Source organism: Scylla paramamosain, chromosome 20, assembly GCF_035594125.1.
Source record: "Scylla paramamosain isolate STU-SP2022 chromosome 20, ASM3559412v1, whole genome shotgun sequence".
NCBI classification, from domain to species: domain Eukaryota; kingdom Metazoa; phylum Arthropoda; class Malacostraca; order Decapoda; family Portunidae; genus Scylla; species Scylla paramamosain.
In genome coordinates this window covers 10,228,995-10,251,523 of record NC_087170.1, presented here as the reverse complement: position 1 = coordinate 10,251,523, position 22,529 = coordinate 10,228,995, and the positions used below count along the sequence as shown (strand labels likewise).

General features: G+C 40.7%; 1 protein-coding gene across 9 annotated transcripts in view; it reads right to left on the bottom strand.

Moving 5' to 3' along the window:
• Window positions 1–1,024: 1,024 nt before the first annotated feature.
• Window positions 1,025–22,529, bottom strand: part of LOC135110287 (GRB10-interacting GYF protein 2-like) — a 23,346-nt gene continuing 1,841 nt past the window's right edge. Inside the window, exons 1-26 of one of the 9 annotated variants that reach the window (XM_064022458.1) lie at window positions 22,177–22,269; window positions 20,765–20,810; window positions 19,802–19,884; window positions 16,886–17,035; window positions 16,411–16,563; window positions 15,732–15,946; window positions 15,243–15,475; window positions 14,815–14,986; window positions 14,193–14,574; window positions 13,003–13,455; window positions 12,491–12,670; window positions 11,978–12,087; window positions 11,523–11,808; window positions 10,972–11,337; window positions 9,208–9,317; window positions 8,849–9,044; window positions 8,374–8,744; window positions 7,989–8,085; window positions 7,650–7,829; window positions 7,355–7,540; window positions 6,922–7,077; window positions 6,465–6,618; window positions 5,752–6,033; window positions 4,642–4,868; window positions 4,131–4,287; window positions 1,025–3,970 (exon numbers count right to left, since the gene is read on the bottom strand). In XM_064022458.1, the coding sequence (XP_063878528.1) occupies window positions 4,171–4,287; window positions 4,642–4,868; window positions 5,752–6,033; window positions 6,465–6,618; window positions 6,922–7,077; window positions 7,355–7,540; window positions 7,650–7,829; window positions 7,989–8,085; window positions 8,374–8,744; window positions 8,849–9,044; window positions 9,208–9,317; window positions 10,972–11,337; window positions 11,523–11,808; window positions 11,978–12,087; window positions 12,491–12,670; window positions 13,003–13,455; window positions 14,193–14,574; window positions 14,815–14,986; window positions 15,243–15,475; window positions 15,732–15,946; window positions 16,411–16,563; window positions 16,886–16,990 (4,731 nt within the window). In that variant the 5' untranslated portion in view covers window positions 16,991–17,035; window positions 19,802–19,884; window positions 20,765–20,810; window positions 22,177–22,269 and the 3' untranslated portion in view covers window positions 1,025–3,970; window positions 4,131–4,170. Of the gene's footprint in view, window positions 3,971–4,130; window positions 4,288–4,641; window positions 4,869–5,751; window positions 6,034–6,464; window positions 6,619–6,921; window positions 7,078–7,354; window positions 7,541–7,649; window positions 7,830–7,988; window positions 8,086–8,373; window positions 8,745–8,848; window positions 9,045–9,207; window positions 9,318–10,971; window positions 11,338–11,522; window positions 11,809–11,977; window positions 12,088–12,490; window positions 12,671–13,002; window positions 13,456–14,192; window positions 14,575–14,814; window positions 14,987–15,242; window positions 15,476–15,731; window positions 15,947–16,410; window positions 16,607–16,885; window positions 17,036–19,801; window positions 19,885–20,764; window positions 20,811–22,176; window positions 22,288–22,529 lie in introns of those variants that run through there. The other 8 variants (XM_064022465.1, XM_064022464.1, XM_064022463.1 and 5 more) reach the window with 8 other exon arrangements.

Genomic DNA, 22,529 nt, shown 5'->3' with positions numbered 1-22,529 from the left:
TAGTATATTTCCCTGTTTGTATGCGTGCTGAATCTGGGTACTGCATGGAACAATAGCTAGCGCTCCTCGCTACGAATCTAAGCACTGAATGGAATCAGTGGTCGGACAGTCAGCGCACAACTCATTCGGCTGATCACCATTACTTCAGGTCGCTTGATAAATGACTACCTTGGAAAACCTGGGTGTCACAATGGCCTGTGAGATATATAATTCACGTGTTCATAGCAGAGGGGAAACTGGCACACTAGAAACACAAGTCTGCGAAGTGACCAAGAGCACAGAGGCACTGAAAGAACTTTAGACACGATTTTTCGCGGTTTCTGTGGTACCCACGATGGTGGTGGAGCGTGGCTCGGGGACTCTCAGGCTTCCGCGTAAATCCATTTGCCTTCAATCCCACACCTCTGGAAGCACTTGATTTTTTTTTTTTTTACCGGTAGGATGGTTCTCCATCCTTGACGACACACCATCCTGCCCGTGATTGCTTTATATAGTTACCTAATAGCTTCAGCTTTGCAATCCATAGCCAGAATGACATCTCATTTTCTTGACCTTTTAATCCCTTACCTCGTAAGTTCAGTCACTTCAGATCTTAAATATGCTTTTTTTTTCTGTAGTTAGAACTGCAGTATATATATATATATATATATATATATATATATATATATATATATATATATATATATATATATATATATATATATATATATATATATATATATATATATATTAAAGAAATAGATTGCAGCCTTTCATATTTAATTTATTATTTTGCATTTATGTATATTTATTTATTATACTTTTGATTCTGATTATCCACATTAGTGTATCATAATTATTTGAGATGACTGGATGGTGAAACTCTCCTGGGGACCACAAGTGGGATGTCAGGGACTTGCGGACTCCAGGCTCCTGGCAAGCTTGGGCAGAGATACAAGTCCTGGAGCCTTGAGCTGCTTTCCAGGTCAGCACCTGTAACTCTTCACAAGTCATCACATCATGCAGCAGGTTAGAAGAATACCAATCAATTTTTTCTTTTGTATTAAGGATTCCAGAATCTCTGGATTTGAGCACCAAAACATTTCTGTATTAACAACATAGGCACACTCCTCTTGCCCATAACAACAGCCTCACACAGCACTGACCCCGGAAGACCACACTCAAGCACTGCAGCACACTTGAGGTTTTGGTGCTTGCACACTTAAGTTTCCATGCCTTCTGAGTTTCAAAATGTAATACTGATTTTATTAATGGTGGTGTCAATTTTCTCATGTAACAGTGGCAGCCCTTCCATTATACAGCAGCTTACTCTCCCAGGCTGTTCTGCACTTGCCAACATAGACAGCAGCTCAGACAGTATCTTATTATATCAACAAAGGACCAAGCAGTTCATATTATGAATACTTCATATAAAAACTTTATCTACTTATAATCGAGCAGCTTTTCATCAGCAAAAAAAACCTCCTAACTCAAAGTTTGGAAGCTGACATATTTCTATGCTCCTCCCAGCAAATCATGTATATCTCAAGTCAGGTAAATCAGTTAAGTTTGAGAGCATATTTGGTTCCCTTTATGTTTCCATCAATAAAAAAATAATAAATAATTTTTAAGTACAGAAGAGTAGCCAGCCACATACGGCAGTATATCGGTAACAACCACTGATTGTAAAGTCTGAATGTCAGACAAAAAGTTCCATGCATGTATTAACAAAAATAGTACTTCTTGTATTACAACCTTAGGTATAACCTGATAACTAGTTTCCCTGGGAGTATGATACACCTTATGCCAAGCAACTCCAGTGTAAGCATTCAATTTTAAAGTGACGAAGCCACCCTAAGCCCCGGCAGTCGTCACCTTATATGGTTTTATTTATCCTAGGAGTACATTTTGTCATACAGTCATTCATCTTCTACCTCACAGAAAACTTTTTTTTATTAAATTTGTTGTTGATAGAAGCAACAGTTACAAACATATGAAAAGATCCAAAATTTTTACAGGTTTACATACATCCCTCCTGCACTAATTACTGGAGTGTTAGAAATTTATTTTGAGATGTCATTTTACTGCTTACTATTGTCCATCACATATTTAGGCAAAAAGAAAAGCAGTAACTAAATGATGCAACTATACATGGCAGAAACAAATAAAAGAGAGCATAGGCACCTGTCTGCATGAACAGTCAAGCAGGCAGCCATTTTGGCAACACAACAACAGGAACAGAAAAACAGAAAGGCGAGACATGATTCAGTCAATCACATCTGTCAGAAGGAATATGTAGTGAAGAGATGAAACTATGATATATACATTTCCTGCACAAATGACATGAGATGTAAAGCATACAAGTAATGAAGTGGAAAAGAATGGTAGTCAGCAGTCAGCTTACATCATTAGGGAAGCCATAAGTATTAAATCATTATACCCCAACTGACTCTCATGAGCTAAGATAATACTGAACCAGTAATACATCTCAATGAGTAAGAATTTAGTGAATGTGAATCTGCTCCACCAGTGTATTATTACTTAAGACTAATAACTCAGTTTAAAACCAGACCAGCAAGGGCTCAATTTAAAACTTAACCAGCAAATGCTCCATCAAATGGCACCATCTGCTGCTCTGTGCTTGAAGAACTCAGCATAATGATGTTTCCCACGTTCTGAGATTTAGATCAACTCTTACTGTTGTGGGTTCTCCTAAAGCTTGACAAAACACTAGTGTAAACAAATTTAAAGTTTAATTTTCAAGACACCATTGATGGCAAAAGAGTACTCAAGTAGTTATAACCTTTTAATGCCTGTGTTATATTTTTGCTCATTACATTTGCATTTGGTTACTCAAATGGAAGTAAGTGATAGTGTCATAAGCAGCCAAAGGGTCAAGAACAGTTTTAGATGGGCACCAGTACAATCGTGGACAGTAGTTCTGTAACATCCACTAACTTCCAACAAGTTTAATGTCTTCTCTAAGTCCTCTGATCAGCTGAGAATCTATAAATAGTCAGATTTTGTAAGATTGTCAGCAGATGAAAGGATAACTTGAGAGCAAATACAGAATGCAGTGGAGGTGATAAGTGAATGTTATAAAACTAAAGACCACAATGAACAAAAACTAGATAAATGTGTGCCTCTTCCCACTCAACTTTTTATTTTCTTACAGGTAACCTCAAGACATGGATGGCAGAGCAGACTCTGGGGTGCAAACAAGATGTCACTAGCCTGGACTTTGTGAAGGTCAGGCAACAGCCAGTCTCAGTTTACTGAAGATGTAAGACCACCACATATGCAGTGAAATTGTTCACAAGTTTCAAGTGTCACAGATTCCAGCTGGCTTTTCATCCTTTGAGTTTAGTGGTTTCATTGTAATTGCTCAAAAATTTTTTCAAGAAGGAAATGCTGCTATCTGAACAACAGGATGATAGAAAACTTAAACTGATGGAATTAATACAAATTTATGCCATTCCTCCATCCTACAGCAGAACATGGAATATATGCACATTATTCCTTTCCAAGATATATAAAGCTTTAGTAAATTTCAAGTAATAATGTTCCATTTTCAAGAACTTGCCTAAATCTGTAAGCAGGCCACTATCACAGACAACTTTGACTTTTAATAACTAAATCATCATACTTTCTTGGAAAATATGCTCAAGACGAGACAAGGCAGGGAGCAACACTGGACCAGCCACAAATGCTACTACACACAAGCCGTCCTCCCTCCACCTGCTCACAGTAAACACTTGAGGCATGCTAAATGTGCCTAGTAGATAATCTGAGCATTGGCTTCCCATTGCCCCTTCCCTCCTCAATATGATATCCACACAGTTGCATAAGAAATTAATGTTTTCAGAGTGGACGTTAATTATTTTTTTCTGCTTCGTTTTGTACCCACGTTGCCACTGTTTGGTCCAACTCCACTTGTTCTCATGGGGTAACACACTCTGTCTCTCCAACTAGTCCTATTCCCAGTGAAGCGCTGTGCAAAAAAAACATGAGTATGAAACTTTGCAGAACACCGATAAAGTTATAAAGAACAAAAGATAATGGTTCATGTATTTCTCGAAATTAATGTTTCATGTGCAGTTAAGTTTTATGTACCATGCAACAATAATGCCAATTTAATCACATTTGCCTACCATGTTTTCCTGATTGGGGATCTGTGCTGCTTTGTCTGCTTCACTCAGCATACTCGCGTTCTCCAACATTGATGCGCTCATTGGAGGTCACATTGAAGCCAAGTATGCTGCTGTCCACCTTCTGCATCTTCTTTTTGTTTGCCTTCCTGCTGCGGGCCTGTGAGGGATGTGTGTTAGTCAGCCAACACCAAGGTACGAGCTAGTTTTTCAGCAAGAATGATGAAGTGCAATGAACAAGAGGAGGAAGAAAATGAGGCAACTAATTATTCAGATGGCTTTCCTTAATCATAAACCTTAAACTTTACCATAATTTCCTAAAACTAATTTTGTTATGATAATGACAACACTGCAAGCTACTGCTCATGTCCTGCCCAAACAAGTGGTGAAGGTGTTTTGATAATGAACACTGATATTATGTATGAAATCTGCCCAACTCAAAACAATTTGTGATTTGCCAAAGTCACACATGCATAACAATTGCGTTTAATTATTCAGCTGTTGTGATGCTCACCTTGACCTCTTGGAACTCTGAGGTAGTGGGGTTGACAGCTGGTGCCGGCGCCAGGATGTCATCCTCCACCTCCCGCTCCTTCTGAGCGTTGCGAGCTTTGCTGCGCCGCTCCAAATACTGCTTGGCAAACTCCCTCACCTCCTTGCTGTCCCCAAGGTAGGAGCGAATGTAGTCGTGCACTTCATAAGGGGACTCAACCTCCGCCAGGAAGGTTACAAAGGTTGGAACTGAAAGGATACATTTCATTAGTGCTTTCTTGTTCTTTACCTCATACATTGGCAGTTGTGGAGCTAAAATCACTAGAAAACTAACAGGCATGTGCTCAAGGAAGTGAAGACCTACCTATATAACAGGCAGACATCCGGTTTATTCCCCTCCTAGGGATATATATATATATATATATATATATATATATATATATATATATATATATATATATATATATATATATACCTCTCCCTCTCTCAGCTCACAGACTCACAGTAGGTTTCCCACAGTATGTTAGTGAACCAGTCACTCATCACAGCCTATCATATTTAATTTAATTTATATTTTTGTTACTTATGAACCAAACCACCAATTTTTTTGTGAGCTATCAAGTTCCTTTAGAGAAGTTGTTTAATTAAATTTGTAGCAAAGTTTAAATTTTTTAATGAAAATAAAAGAAAATTGAGGTTTAGATTTTTCCATGTTTTGTTTTTTTTCTTGTGACACTTTGATAGCAGTGACAATTTTAATTTTTGGTTTCATTGCCTGCTAAGAAAAAAATCCTCAAGGTTAAGCTAAAAAAAAAAAAAAAATCCCTAAATACTCAATCAAAATAGTCACCAATTTTAGGAATTTTAATTCCCTTGTCATCAAAATTGGACAATTAATGGTGGAAATATATGCCTCAAAAGCACATGTCAGTTTTGAGAATTTGATGAATTATCGTGTTAGCATTGTATGAAATTATTATTGCATTTTTCCCCCCAACTTGGTCAATCCCATAAAGCTCTCACCACAGCCCTCCTCACTGTCTTTCTCATCACAGCTCACAAGACCCACTAAATGTTTACAAACCAGTCACTCATAACATACGAACAAATAAAAAAAAACACATCAACTTACTGTCAATAGAAGCATGAACCTTCATGGTGTTAAGTGAAGATTTACACCACTGAGTGAAATTGTCTGCCTGGGAAACATTCTCAGTGAACAACTTCTTCACCATGTCACTCTCATCCTTATTCTTCTTCTTGCTGACCCGGGTACTTGTACTGTTGTTGTGCTGTGGTGCCCCTGCTGGCCCACCACCTCGGTTGTGGTTCTGGTTTGGGTTGTTGGGTTTGGTGGGGGTCCTGCCACTTGCTGGCTTGGGTTTGCTGGGCTCAGGGTTGTCCCAGAATCCACCTTAAAGTATGGACAAAACTAATTAGCTAGATCATCATCTGAATGGTTGGGTTGTCCCAGAATCCACCTTAAAGTATGGACAAAACTAATTAGCTAGATCATCATCTGAATGGTTAAGATAGTGCCTCAGAAAACTTTGCTCAAAACATGAAGCATCTCAACATCTTGCACAAGTACAGAGCCTGAACCCCACAGTTACCTTCTGCAGTAGGGAAGAGATTGGTTTTCAGTAAGACACAATATGGTACACTTAATCTCAGCTGATGGTGCAGTGATTTGAATAGCTGATGTTAACTTAGAGGTAGATGACATGAACCTCAAATACCTACTCTCATTATAAAGCCATCACACAGTTATCAAGGAAACCTGTAACAAAGCATGTTACCTATTGCAGAACTAAAAGACAGACAAGAAAAGGGTCAGTATCTCACCAGTGGATGATGAGTTGTCAGCATGGTTCCAGATGGAGGAGTGATCATTGTTCCAGACGGATTGGCCGGGGTTGGAGGTAGTGACTGCAGCAGGCTGGCTTGTATTGTTCCACAAACCACCTCCAGCTGACTGACCACCACTGTTTCCACCCCACTGCCACAAGATTATAATCATTAATGTTTGCCTCATAACCACAATAGATACATCTACAATAAGCTTACAATTCGATACATCAACAGCAAACATTTTATTGAAAGGTACTAAACACTATATCAGATATTCATTTAAAGGAAATTAATCTCATGCAAGAAGATGCACTTGCCTAACCAAGTCTGGATTCCTTTTATGGCAACTTATACTAAGCACACCTAACAGACCACATCACTACAAGTTGAAATTTGCTATACTAACAACTGATCAAGGGCACCTCTGTCACCCACACTGCCTACCACACACCTGTTGACTAGACTGGTGGCTGGCCGCAGTTGTCCCCACAGTGGAGGCACGGCTGGCCCAGGAAAGGTTGGACATGGCAGAGCCCCACACACCTGCCGCCCCCAAACTCATGTGGCTGACTGCTGCTGCTCGCTCAGCTGCCTCCTTCTCTTGGCGCTATGTGCCACAGATTCAATTATTAACTGTGTGCAACTTGAAATTGATCATTGATAAATATTTTTTTTGTGTAACAAGAATTAGGTATATAATTTGTAATCTAAAAATAAATTAGTTTTAAAACTAATGACCACTATCAGAATTATGCAAGTTCAAGAAACCTAGCTTTTGACATACTTTCACTTAAGACAAAATACAATCCTCATGAATATTTAGGACACGATGTACTGTTCTAAAAATCTCATCACTACCTTCTATCCCCAATACAAGTGCTTACTTTCTTTAGCTCCTTTTCCTCCTCTGCTTGAATCTCCAGGAGAGACTTGACAGGAGCAGGAGCAGGATTGGCTTGAGCCTTGGCAGCCCACTTCAGGCCAGAGTTCTTCTGACGTGCCTCTTCTGCTGCCTGTCTCTGGGCATCCCTCTGCCGCTGCTGCTGCATCTGGAGCTCCACTTCCCGTTCCTGAGAGAAAAATAGCACCTACTTACGACAACTCTAGACTACCTAATGCTAGGTAACGAACATGCATAGCTATACTACATGTGTTTGCCAGTACACTGGAGATGCTCACCCTCCTCTCCTTCTCCTCCTGGGCACGCTGAATATCAGCCAGGGAGGGCGCTGGGGCTGCCTCAGGGGCTGGAGCTGGGTTCTGTGTATTCCAGGCAGGTAGGATATTCTTTAGATGCAAAAGGTGTTGGTGTCTCCTGTCTTCCTCCTCAGCCTGTCTCTGACGCTCCTCTTCCTCCACCTGAGACATGTAAAACAAGAAAAAGCATATCATATAATGCAAAGCAAAGATGTCTGCATCTTATGCTAAAACAACAGTACCAAAGTATACATCAGTCAATAGAGAAACCTAATGGATTAGTGACTCCTTTTATTCTTTCCTGACTCTTCCTCCACTGACCTGTTGCATGTGTCTCCGTTCCTCTTCTAGGGCAATCCTCCTCATTTCCTCCTGGATTTGTGCTTGCTGTCTTGCTTCTTCCTCCTCCTCTTCTCGCCTGCCACAAGCAATGACAATATTAAGCAACTGTAGGATCACTATAGCGTTGTGTAGACTAACAGCATCCCAAAAAGTAGAGATGAAATTTTAAATATTCAAAGCAGGACTTTGCAGAGATAGTACAGTACTGTGACTAAAGTTGGGAGGTCCTGATTCAGTCTTTGTGATGGCTGCTGAAGTTGCTCATGAGTACTGAAGTCATGCATTTTAAAAAGTTATATAAAACAGATACTTTGCATCTTAAATTAATTACTTGTAGGGAGTTATTTTCTACTATAATTTTTACCTTCTCCTCTCTTCCTCCTGTCTCTTTCTTTCCTCCTCCTGCTGTCTACGGAGTTCCTCTTGTCTTCTAGCTTCCTCTTTCCTCTTGGCTGCTTCTTCTTGCTGCTTCTGTTGAAGCAGCTGCTGCTGCTGTTGCTGCTGAAGTAGTTGTTGTTGCTGTTGTTGTTGCTGTTGTTGCTGCTGCTGTTGATGCTGTGGCTGCTGCTGTTGTTGATGCTGCTGCTGCTGCTGCTGCTGTTGTTGATGCTGCTGCTGCTGCTGCTGCTGCTGCTGCTGCTGCTGCTGTTGTTGCTGCTGCTGTTGTCGCCTGTGTTCCTCTTGGCGGCGCAGCTGCTCCTCTTGTCTCCGCTTGGCTTCATTCATCTGTTGATCCTAAAGAGAACAAAGCAATGAACACCTTCCCCAAAGCTCTTACAAAACAATCTACTAATATATACCGAACCTTACTCCTTGTAAGAAATTATTGATATACTTACTTTCAATTTTTTCTGCTCCTCTTCTTTCCTAACCTTCTCCTCTTCAATTCTTCTCATCTCCTCCTGCCTTCTTATCTGCTCCTCCATGATCTTCCTCCTCTCCTCCTCCAGCCTCTGAGCCTCCTCCTCATGCTGGCGTCGCAGTGCTTCCAGGCTTCTTCTCTGCTCCTCCTGCCTCTTCAGTTCCTCCTTCAGCCTGAAAAGAGGATAACAATGCTTTCAGTACATGAATACTATATTACAAGAATGTTTTCATATGCACAAGAATGTTTCCATGCTCTATTATACACTTTTTCACCTACAGGTACTAAGGCACATATCATTAATAGAACCCCAAGTCCACACAAAATATGACCTACCTGAGTTCCTCAATTTTGATTCTCTCTTCTTCAGCTCTCTTTTGGTCTTCCAACAGCTTCCTCTCTTCCTCTATTCTCTTCTGGTCTTCATCACGTCTGCGCTGCTCCTCCTGCAGAGAGTTTTGTGTTTCCATCAAAAACCTAACATTACAAGCTATTTTGCTTGTGACACTTCCAACTCTAGAAATGACACAAATTTATTTGATTACCCGTTAAAATTACCAGCACGACATGAATGGCATACGGTCCTAATGGTGTATTATATATATAAATATATATATATATATATATATATATATATATATATATATATATATATATATATATATATATATATATATATATATATATATATATATACACACACACACCTGACAATGCCCTTCACATAGACCATCCAGATCATGACATCACAAGTCAGCACAATGGAATTGCCTTAAAAATAACTAACATTAATCCCCAAAGTACAAGGATGTGTGGCAAGAGTGTTCTCACCTTAGCTGAGTAAGTTTTTACATTTTATTGGATTTTGCTTACTTTATTTCTTTATTATTAATTACACAGTTGTGACAAGGTTGATGGCTTTACTTAATATGATCATACTTATCCCCACTTCCTTCTTAATCTGTCTCAAGCCCAAAGCCTCCCAGTGATAATTTGTAGTCAATTCCCATGCTTCACATGCCTTGGGGAGGTTCCACTCATTTTTAGACAGGGTGGAATCAAAAGCTTCTCATCTCATCAACTCCTCTGCTCTGACTGACTGTCTTCAGCCTCTTTCTCATCACCACTAAGTTGCATCTCTAGCTATCTTCTAGCACTATTTTTATGATAACAGCTCTTCTGATTTTGCTAACTGCATGCCTCCCCCCCTCCTGTGGGCTTGCTGCACAAGACTTTCTTCTTTCTCTCAACCCTATTCTGTCCACCTCTCTAATGCACAACTTAACCAATATTCTCAAAGGGATCTTGATCTGGTAAACTCTGGAACTCCCTGCCTGCTTTTGTATTTCCACTTCCTATGACTTGAACTCATTCAAGAGGGAGATTTCAAGACACTTATCCTTCAATTTCTGACTACCGCTTCAGACCCTATTCACGAACCAGGATCTCGGTGGGCTATTTTTTTTTTTTTTTTTTATTTTGTTGCCCTTGGCTGGTGTCCCTTCTACATAAAAAAAAATTAAATTAAATTAAATCAAATATTTGAGAAATGAGTGAGGTGTAGTTCAAGGGGTTTCGCTAGTGGCTTCAGGCTCTGCCACCAATACTGCTGGTCTCACTGTCATCAAAACTAACACTACTTCCAAGAAATGGCACAGTAACATCTAGCTCCATTAAAGTACACTCTCACTAAGGGAATCAAAATCATTGGCCAGGTATATTTAGATGAAGAATTGGAGGCAGAAAAATCGCAAAATGCATGCATAGCCATGCCTTGAGTCACATGGACATGGAACCCTAAGGGGACAAGTTCTACATCAGGCTTGGAGGTACAGTAACTCCTAAATCCCAGTGACAAGTTCAAATTCCTTGAAATGCTGACTAGATAATTTGATCATCCATCCTTTGCCTGGGGGCCAGAAAAATTTGTCACCTGTCTCTCAGGGGTTAAGAGCTGCAATAGAAATATTTTTAAGTTACATCTAAGTATACAGTGATTCAATGATATCTCTCCTCCTTAGGCCAATGTCAAGAACACCACTTTCAGTTTTCTAAATTGAATTTTGATCATCAATTTTTATTTTGCTATGCTGCCATTACCTGTTGTATCTGGTCCTGTGCTGGAGTCTGCATGTTGGTGAGCTGTTGCATGAGGGACTGGATGGCATCAAACTGCTGCTCAGGCGGCTTCTCTATTGTTGGCACGGTTGTGGGAGGCGTGGCCACTGAGGGAGCTGTCACTCCCCCTACTCCCCCCGCTGCTCCTGCCATACCCACTCCCAGGGCTCCTCCTCCTACTGGGCCTCCTCCCATTGGTCCCATTCCAGGCTGCTGTCCCCTCTGCAGCTGCATCAATAATTTCTGCAGGGGGTTTTCAGCTGCCATGGATGTTGCTGTTAGCTGGGAGGTCAGCAACCCCTCACAGGAGCTGGTCATGGCTGTGTTATTGGTAATGGAGTTGGTTTGCTGCAAGAAGCAAATAAAAATATGGATTGTTTAAATAACTTTGTAATTATCTCCTATCTTTTCCTATAACCTTTCTTTATTACATCTTCACATTCTTCCCTTCAGGATGTGATGTAGACCACTTCTCATCTTTACAAGGTTACACAAGTAGTGACACACAACACACCAGTAGATGGACCTCTTACCATTTGTGCAACAAGAGCTTGTATGGGATCCTGAGGTTTAGAGGATGGTGGTCCAGCAGGGCCCGGCAGGATTCTAGGATCTGGTCCAGCAACAATCCTTGGGTCAGGGATGGGGGCGGACACCTGGGTGGTCTGAGGTATGGCAGTGGATGGAGGCACTGTGGGGGGGATGGGAGGGTGGCCAGGGAACATAGTCATCATGTGCTGCATGAACAACTGCTGCTGCTGGATGGGGTTGAGTGTGCTCCACTCCTCAAGACTTTGTAGCTTTTGTAACACTTGTTGTCTGGGGAAATGAAGACATTATCTCATCAGCCATTATTTATACACATGTGTCATGCACTGACAAAATTGCTTCTGACATTGTCACTCCCATCCCTAAGTGATGCTATTAGGTTCACTATCAACATAACACAGCAGCCAATACCCAGGAATGAAGACGCACAAAGACCCACCTGGCAGCAATCTGCTGTTGGTAAACTTGCTTCTGCAACATATAAGTCTGTAGCAACTCCAAGCGCTCTCTTTCAGCCTGCTGCTTCTGTGCTGCCAGCAGTTCTGGTAGCTGAAGTCATAAATAAGACCATTTTTGCTTACTGTTTTACAAGCACCATAGCCACTGAAGTTGCAAATCATATATTTTGGGATGACAGGCACAAATTTACAAGAATTTAGTTAGTATTTACTTGAAAAATGCCTGTGTCCAAGAAACATGAAAGGACTAAGGATATCAACTTGGTTATTCATGGCTGTCATCAAAAAAAAGGTGAAATTATAGGCTGGACAATGCAAACAAAGATACAAGTAAGCAGATGACAATATCTGTATTAAAAAAAGAATCAAGCACTCAGAAACTACACAAAATGACTTTATAAAATGGTTCCTGCAACACTTAACAGTAGAATTATCAATTTTATTCATGGTCATTTATGGAGCTCTTTACTGAGAGATAGAAACTTGTCTCTTACCTTAAGGGGAGGAACTGGAGGTCCTGGAATGAAGGGCACCCTACCAAAAACCCTGGTAAGGTCCCCCAGCTGAGCAAACTGGTCATCACAATCGCGCTTAAGCAGCAGGCTCGGGGTGAAGTAGCCGGCCTTGTACCACTCTGCCATGTCGTTTGAGGAGAAGGGACCCTGAATCTCACCCTGAAATATTCACAATTCATTAATATTTTTCATATATATAAAATGCTACTTGTTGATTCTACAGCAACATTCACACATCAGTAACTCTAAATACAAATTGTAGTCATTTGTGACATCTTATATAGCAAGTGGAGTGGCTCACATTAATGGTTATGGTTTTCTTGGAATTCTTCCCAAGTGGAATTGGAACAATTCTGCTGATGATGGTAATGACTGGTGTCACATTATGTTTAGGACTTTTTTCATTCATGTTTCTCATAATAAGCAGATGCTCAGCAGACCATGAAAGAAAAAAACTAGTAGTATACAGAAGGCTGCCACCCACTGCCTACCTGAGGGTCAGTGTAGTACCACTTGTCCTCCGTGGCAGTGTGAGTGGGATGGGGTGCTGGCTCAGGCATGGGCCCCATTTGCCCTGGGGGTGTCACACCAGGGTTGGGAGGGTTGGACCGGGGGCGAGGATCATCTTCTTCAACCAGCTTTGCCACCAAGTCATCTGCAACACTCTGCATGTGCTCCAGCTTCTCCTCCTCCCCCTGGTGCTCCCGTCCCAACCCAGGCACAGGTTCTGGACCCTCAGAGTTCTGTGCTTGCACTGGGACTGGGACTGGGACTGGTCCCACTCCACCCTGGAATGGGGGTGGTGCTGGGGCCTCCCTCCCACTGCTCTCTTCCTCTGAGGCCACACCATTCATCATGGCTTCAGGAATGACATTGCCCGGCTCCATCTCATTTGGGCTTCCCCTGTTCTCTTCCCTGCCTTGTGATTCTTCTGTGGTTGATCCCTGTCAGCAGTGAAGAGCTTCAGAAATACAGCCATTGCAATCGCAACTACTGTCTCATTGCCATAATCTACAAATTACATGAAATTCATATTGCTCTCCCAGGCTATTCCAGCATATTTTCATGTTCCAAAATTCAGTATTGCTCAAGAATCAAAAGTTAATCAACCATCCCTTTCCCTATCTTAAGACTCCACATTCACTATGACTAAATCTAATCAGCAATCATCATTACTAATCTGTGATGAGTGTCAAACACAGATAAAGTTAAGTCAACATTTTTCCATGTTTCCATCACATACAAAAATCCATTTAGAAAATTATCTTTCTAACACATACCCAGGTTCATACTGCACTAAGGTGGCTTCTCAGAAATGTTGTAATTGTAACAAATTCAGCCAAAAACTTGCACCTTTGTCAGATATCCAGATAAAACTATAGCTGCACTTTTAAACTATCAGTACACCAGGCTGACATTCCCTTTAAAAGGGGACAGCCAGGACATGGCATCCATGTATATACAAACACATTCATATTTCAAAAATCAAAATTATTTCACAAGTTCACAATCATACATAAGAGTTAGTTAAAGATTAGTATATAATCAGCATTGGTTTGTTTGCACAAAGAAACTAAGCAGAAGCAAGATTTCAGGAAAAATATTTCATGAATATGCAAAGCAGCAAAATTAATGTTGCATTTAAACAAAACTGGGGTTGTGTGATGGAAAAATAACCTACATATATGTTAAAGAAATGCACCTCAGAGGGTATGGAATCAATAGGCGGGTGAAGAGCTTGAGCAGGGTCCATCCCATTGTTCATTGGGGAGTGTCTAGGCTGAGGCTCCTCCTCTATTCCTTTCTTCTGTGCCTTCTCCTCCAGTGACTCAGAGTCATCCTGACCCTTGCCAGCCTCTGCTTTGTCAGTTGCAGAGTTCTCAGGTAAAATGCCTTTGTCAGGGCTGGAGGACTTCTGACGAGGTCTGCCAGGGCCACAGCCGCGCCCCTCAGCTGTGGGCTCCTCCTCATCAGACCACCCAGATCCTGGTCCATGGAAGGCACCAGAAGCATCAAAACTCCCACCTTTCTCATCAGAGTTTTCAGTTGCTCGGACGATATACCTGGAGAGAGACATTCTCTATCAGCGATGAAAACTGATGGTGTCCACCTCAGCTTCTCTTAATGAGCAAGGCATTGTAACATTCAAAATTTCTAAGTAATAATCAGTTGTAAAATACTTCCAACAGTAACACATAATACTTATATGCATTAGTCTTCCAGTAAAAAATAATAAATCCATCTTTCTCTATCCAACATTCCAATTAATGCCTCCACATCACATTTTTCATCATGCTCCTCACCATTCTGGCAAATTGTCCTCATCCCAGGACTTGCGGAAATGCCCATCTTTCTCGTCCCAGGGTTGCCGCATGCCCCGTGATGAGGCAGGCATCCCTCGGGTACTGCCCCGCCCTAACCCCTCCTCCCAGTCACCCTCCAGCCCATTCTCTCGCTCACGCCACCCACGAGGACCTGGGACGAGATAGTAAAAAAAAATTAGTGACAATTAAATGTTACAGGAAAACAAGATATAGAGAGATAAAGGAAAAGTACAAGCCAAATGTACTTGATTATAGACATATAACTAAGCATACACATTTCACTTACACCCAGGCCCACACAATAGGACAAGTGTGCTAGTCACTGATCCACCAAGTCACTGAACACTGTATCACAGAGCAAGAAATCTTAAGATAGATAAAAGCAAACACTACAGATTCAAACTAACCCCACTTTTCACTCCGGCCGCCCCCAACTCCCCTCCAGCGTTCACTGTCATCATTTTCACCAGCCCGGGACCTCCAGTTCTCTGTGGAGGCCCGTCCCTGCTCCTTCCGTGGTGATACTGCTCCATTGCGGTCCTCAGGCACAACACCAACCCCTGGCACTGTGCCAGCGGGGGCCCGCTCACTCCAAGGCCTTTGCTCATGCACACTCTGCGACCTCTCATAGGGTTTACTTCTGGGAACAAGCAATGGTCTCTTGAGTCACTTCAGAAATGTTACCTTAGTATTCAAATTATTGAACTTAGAATCATTGGTGAGTCTCCTTAAATGAATTTAAAAACTATGAAAAGTAAATAACTTTACTGAATGAGACTTAGCTACTGCCATTCAATAAGCATATATAATGATCTACTCTTCAAGGATCCTTTCTCCTTATGCAGCAAAAGATTAGTTGTATTGAAAATTGACAAAATAAAACATCTTGATCCTACCTAATGCCAATGCCGGGTGGTCCTCCTTCTTTATGGCCCCGTGGTTCCACCTCTTCATCATAGCTGAGCCCACGAGTGTAATAAGAGGCAGTACCCCTGCCGCGTCCCCGACCCCGATCCACACTGCCTCCTCGTCCTCTCCCCACCCCATTGACAGGAGCACGCCCAGCCTGACGAAGCACTACATCACTGTTTACCCCTCTCTGCCACATACGCTGAAAAATAGAAAGGAAACATTTCTCACATCAGCAGAAGATTGAAGTAGCCAGTGAATCATTTTAAAAATATAAATGCTACACTAGATGACAAACTTCAAAAAGATATCTCTACACAGGATCTTTAAAGTTTTCACTTTGAAGATCCCACAAGCTGTTAGTGCCAGTGAGATACTCAGCTGCACTCAGCTCTAGGCAATACTTTTTGTTAATGTTCTGCTACGTTAATCATTAGATTTTCATCATTTTTTAAGTACAGCTGGAAAGAACATTAAAATGGTTTTTCAAAAAATGTAATTTTAATATTGTTTCCACATGGATTTTTGAGGAATTCCATTGAAATCAAAGGGATCTATCTTTTGTAAACTAGAATTGAAACAAAAATTCTGTTCTATACTTGTTCCAAAGTAACTTTTTTCCCAGGGAATAATTCAGAGGGACTTACACACACTCTTCTGTCTTACCTGTTCTTCCTCATTCATGGGTATGAAAGCCAGTGGTTCTTGAGCCTTGTCGACATACAACGAGCCAAGCGCTTGCATTCCATCTGGTGGACTTTGATGCTTATTGAAGAGTGCCAACATCTCCTCCCGACCATAGCGATGTTCTGCCCTCTGCTAGCAGTACAGCGTCTTACCACACCAACTAAATGCCACCTTTCTAAAAACCAATATATCCACTTTCCTTTGTTCAAATTTTTCTCTAGCTTGCAAAAAATCAATAATGTTTTGCCTAAACACAAAGATCCAAATGAAAGTCAATAAATGTTCTTAATCTTACTACTGGAGCTCCCAAATTACTGACACTGCATGCTATAAATGTAGTGAAACACCCTAAAGGTGACCTGCTAGCAAGGCAAAATGTTCTTGAAGTATCTCCCACTCCTTTGCTGTCAGTTCTCCTTTTGAAGTTTCCCGAGACAGAGGCACAGCCACTGACCTTCATCTTGTTGACTCCCGGGCTGGGTGGTGGAGAGGACACACTACCGCCGTGGGACAGGACTCGTAGCCACTCTGGGCCAAATTTCAAAGCCGTTTCTGACATCTTTTCACTTCAAACCACCAAGAGAGTTAACCGCTTACTGTGCAGCTGAAAAGAGAAACATTACATTACATATCCAAGTCAATATTATTACAAGTAAACACCATATTTTTCACCAAGAACCCTCATCCTTTACACTCTTAATGCTCTTGGAAAACTTTCCTTCCCCCCCTGCTGGAGCTTTCCCACAAAGGACTGCTTACTTCTATGAACCACGACAACAAGGTGACTAACACACACACACACACACACACATACACACATCTGGGGAGACATCACAGGTAACTCTCATCCAAGGTAGGAAGAAACGTGCTCTCCTATTTCTGAAGACATGTAACATTTGCAAACAAACCTTACAAAGCATAACAAATTTCTCTCTCTCTCTCTCTCTCTCTCTCTCTCTCTCTCTCTCTCTCTCTCTCTCTCTCTCTCTCTCTCTCTGTCAAAGCAATCAAAATTTTTTACTCTTCCATATGCCCTGCTTCTGTTCTCAATAAGTCTATGATTATCTCATAATAAGCTAAGTTAACTCACATCTTAAAATCTCTTGGTATTTATATATATGAGTTAAAACCACAGTACAAATAGGATTCATGACTTCTGTGTAAACCCATGACTCTAACATAAACTGCACCTCACAAAAGTGGCAACTAATGTGTGCATGCATGCATGCACACACACACACACACACACACACACACACACACACACACACACACACACACACACACACACACACACACACACACACACACACACACACACACACACATACACACACCTTGCCTCCCTGTTAAAAGGATTCAGTATTGGACAAACACTCCAACAAGAATGAAGAAAAGTGTACAGATATTCACAGCCATGGCAGACACTACATGTTCATGGCAAAGTTGCAGCAACACCTGGCATCTGAAGATTCATTACAACAAGCAGCAAATAAACTGTTCATTCATGTGGAAGGTTGTATCTAAACCAACACCTCCACAACCTATAATTACTCTATTTTAATATCAGTTTTCCTTTTCTTTAATTATCCTAAAATCTTGTTACTTTTCACCTTTCTTTTATATATTTACATTACTATCTTTTTCTAACCACAGCTTTTATTAATTCTAGAGTTTTCCTCATTTCTTTAACACACACACACACACACATATATATATATATATATATATATATATATATATATATATATATATATATATATATATATATATATATATATATTACATTCCCAGATTTCTTACACCAAGTTATCTATATTTTTGAGTAAAAAATAGAATGATCATCATTACTGTTATCATTTTATGGGGTGATCTTACTTCAAAATAGTTACATGATGAAGCTAACACTGCCAATGGCAAGCCATAGAAGTGTCCTAACAAGTCAGTAAGTAAATAGAGTAACACTGTTACTCACAACACACCTGAGGTCTCAGGGTATACAACCTAAGCTCGGAACACCTCCACAAATATATGCACACCTTCTATCACAACCGGCCATCACACTGCCATGAAATCCTTTTGCTGATGTCATGAAACCTGGCACCAAGACATGTAAGGATTCTAAAATTTCCTTCAGCCTTCATTCCAAGCCTATTTCTCAGTCTAAGGGGAATATCAAACAGCTATGAGGCACAACACCTTAGCTGTAACTGGCATTCCTTTGACCACTTACAATAAATGATGAGTATGCATGTATGCATTATATACAGGACTCAGTGTATCACTGACACAAACAATGGAATTTTTATTGATTCCAAATTAATTATACTTGTCAAGCTTCACTTCACAGATGCTTTGTAAATTAAGGCACTGCAGCAGCTGCTATAATCTTAAATAGTATTTGTTTGTTGTTCATTTCATACAAAAAATGCCAAAAAATTTTCTTTAATCTACAATGCATTTCTGCAACTTTTCTGGTATCTTCCCTCTATCCTGAACAGGGAGTTCAACTAGAAACCAGCTGACCATGAGCAGTGCCATGGGGGCAGGAGGCCAGGTATGCAGCCCTCGCCAGACAGCACCACTCAACACAAGTAAAAACAAACCAAAGCCACAACAAAAATTACTGGCTTTTATATATAGCAATTATTAGATTTATTTAAATATTATTTTCAAATAAAGAACAAGGAGAGGATGGTGAGGTGATGGTTAACTCACTCCTCTCTTCATTCAATTCATCATAAAAGGATATTGCAAGTTACACCCAGCTATCACTAAAAACTATGTCATACACTTAAAAACAAAGTATAACCTGAGTGTCTCTTCACACATGGGTGATCCTACCAAATATGTAAAATCTACACATCTATCAACACATAAAAAACAGATATTTGTAAAGCAAACAGGTGGAGTATCAATGAGGTAACTGCAGAAGACTGGAGACAGGTTTGATTACCACAGACAGTTAACTATTGGAGGTATGTTCAGCCTGTCTTGACCAAACACTACCTACATGCCATGAACATCATTCCTCCATCATAACTCCGCTACTGCATACCCAATGTAATGAGGAATAACAGGTATTTAATATTCTTGAAATTCTATGAAGTGAATGGAGTAACCAACACTACATTATTATGGTGTGTCTGCTTTATGGTACCAAACTATTGAAGTACTTTTGTTCTTCAGTGACATACACAAACAAATACACCTATGAAATATAAAGCATGTTTTTTTTTTTTTTTTTTTTAGATTAGTGGTTTCAGCTATTGATAAACCTTATCACTGCCTATGATAACACTTTTAAATCTACAAATCTAACAGCAATATGGCACCTGCAAGAAACTCTCTCACCAACTTTAACACTGACCTCAAAATGTTTCACGAACTTGAAGGGCTAATGGCAAGCACTGGTATGGATGCCTTGCACAAGCTGTAGATAAGCTGGTAGAACTATAAATGTAAAAAAAAAACATAAATTAATTTTCCAGCATTTGAACTGTAGCATACTGGACTAAATTAAGGCTCTGCAAGCAAGAACTATAACTTCAATGAAGTCCATCTGATACTTAGCATTTTTGCATTTCACGGTAGTGGTATTTGTCCTCATGCATGTCAGACAATTCCCTGTCCTCATGAAATTAATTAGGAAAGGATGCCATTACTGTTTGTTTTCTTTCATCCTGCTGTTGTGAAACTCAAGATTAACTGACAGATTAATTGAAAGTGACACAACAAAGGCATCAAATGGAACTATGAGAAGCACAAGAATCCAGCCACTTGGATCACAGTTCACACTTCACTTCTCAGTCCAGCATGCAGTTCTGACCATCCTCCACTAGCCTTCCCAGCTACAGAAATTACCAGAATTACTATCTTGAAAGGCACACCCAATGCTGGCATAGTTCAGAAACAGTTTAACATCATGGACATATGGCATGAACATGATAAGGCTGACTATGCAAGCCTCAATCACCACTCTTTTATCACCCAGCAGGTGTGTAACTCTCAAAATAGTCATGAGTTACTGCCATCTGCCATGCATATAAGACACAGTTTTGTATATCAATATTTAACACTTTAATGACCTAGCTGAGCATAGGCACAGTGTGTGGGTGGATAGGACATAAGGCACAGTGTGTGGGTGGATGGGAAAAGAGGCACTGTGTGGATAAGTGGAGGTGATACATATTAATGTGTGATCTTCACTTGTATGATTAAGGCTGTTCATAAGTTGTGCATATTTATAAATAAATAAATAAATAAATAAATAAAAATAAAATGTGCTATAAATCTTGCATACTTTGGTTGTGTTTGACTGAACAATACCTACCACTTATTGCTTTGCTGACAGTATGCTACACTAAGGTAGGACACTGCTGTAAAACAAACAAACAAATATTTAACATGAGATAGTTGTAAATATCAATCACTGACAGAAATAAAGACATGCAGAACTATGCCAACCCACATCCATATCACAGCACCTATGAACACCTAACCTCACTTATTTCATATCAATGTTATAAAAAAGACCTGACACACACTAAGAACAAACTAGCTACCTATACCACCCAATCTTGCCATACGTCCCCACTCTTCCATTCCCTAAATTTCAGTTACTATATTATTGTGAAGCATGACAGATCAATTCAAAATACATCCAATGGGAACCACAAACAAATGAATCAACACATCAAAACATACCACGAATAAAAGGAAAATAATAAATAAATAAAAATAATACATACATACATAATAATTGTCCACAAATCAGTAAATGAAAAAAAAAAAAAATTGATCCTCTTGTCCTATGAGTCAGTCACCACACCAAACAACAAAGAAAACGGGCGAAAAAACACAGACGAAAGCACAAGCAGAGCATATAAACAGCGCATGAGGGAGTCAACACGAAAAGCATGAGTAGGGTACGTCACTGATAATCTACCCAGCTTAAGACCTCATCCAGACAATTCCAACACCAATTATCTATCACCCTCACTTCTAGGCGGAAATCCTCACTCCCTAGGGATTCCCACACTCACAGGAGGCTCTGGTCACGGCGAATTGTAAACACTATCATATCTTGAGGCCTTGAACTTCATTATCTGTTTAGTTTATCATTATTACTACATTTTTCTCTGCCTGTACCCACTGCTACACATGTACTTATTGCTAATACTCAACTCTGAAAAGGAGTTAGTAAAAGGCGTCGAGTTTAACATTATAACAAGACGCCCTTCGATCACTAATCTCAACTAAGCATAACTTTAGAACAAAATGAACTGAAATAACACCCATAAACCTTCCTATAGATTAGATACATCAGAAGCACGAGTCAAGTCAAACCACACACGTATGGGTAAGCAACTCCCAACCTCCATCAACACCCAAAACCAAACCCAAGTCCCCTTTTGGCCATATTGTAGCTAAACCCGCCCTCACCCAGCACACCCAACAACTCTCCAGCCCAACACCCACAACACACCCTTTGGCTACCCCTTCCCCACCCACACCAGGGGCACGGCACACCCACAGGGGAGAGGGAGGTGAACCACGGGACCAAAACACTTTTCCCCAGGCACTGAAACAGGGGTCAGCTGGGGAAGTGTGTAAGAAATTCCCATTTTATTCGCCCCCAGGTGGCCGAGTCCCCTGGGTGAGGTCCCCCGACTGCGAGGCAGGGCGAGGGGCGCGCTCCAGGAGGACTGTCAGGGGTGAAAATTGTACCCAGTTTCATATTACCAGCAAACACAGGGACACTGGAGTCACTTCACACTGCGCTGGACAAAGATGGCCGAAATTTAACTGCGCATGCGCCGTTCTCAGCTCCCGTTCATGACGTAAATAAAGGAACATGTGACGGTTTCCCTGCGTCTCCTCTCTGTTTCTCTTATTATTATTTCTTCTGCAACATTTACTGGGTCACGCAATATCTCAGCGACTAGATAATATAAAATAATAATAGTTGTTCTAATATATACGGACACTGTAAAGGTATTATGCGGGAACAAAGTGCCATAACAACCGCTACTAACATTTCTAGCAGTAGACGAATCAGTTTCTCGTCCCTCAGTTTCTCTCACTCATATCATCCC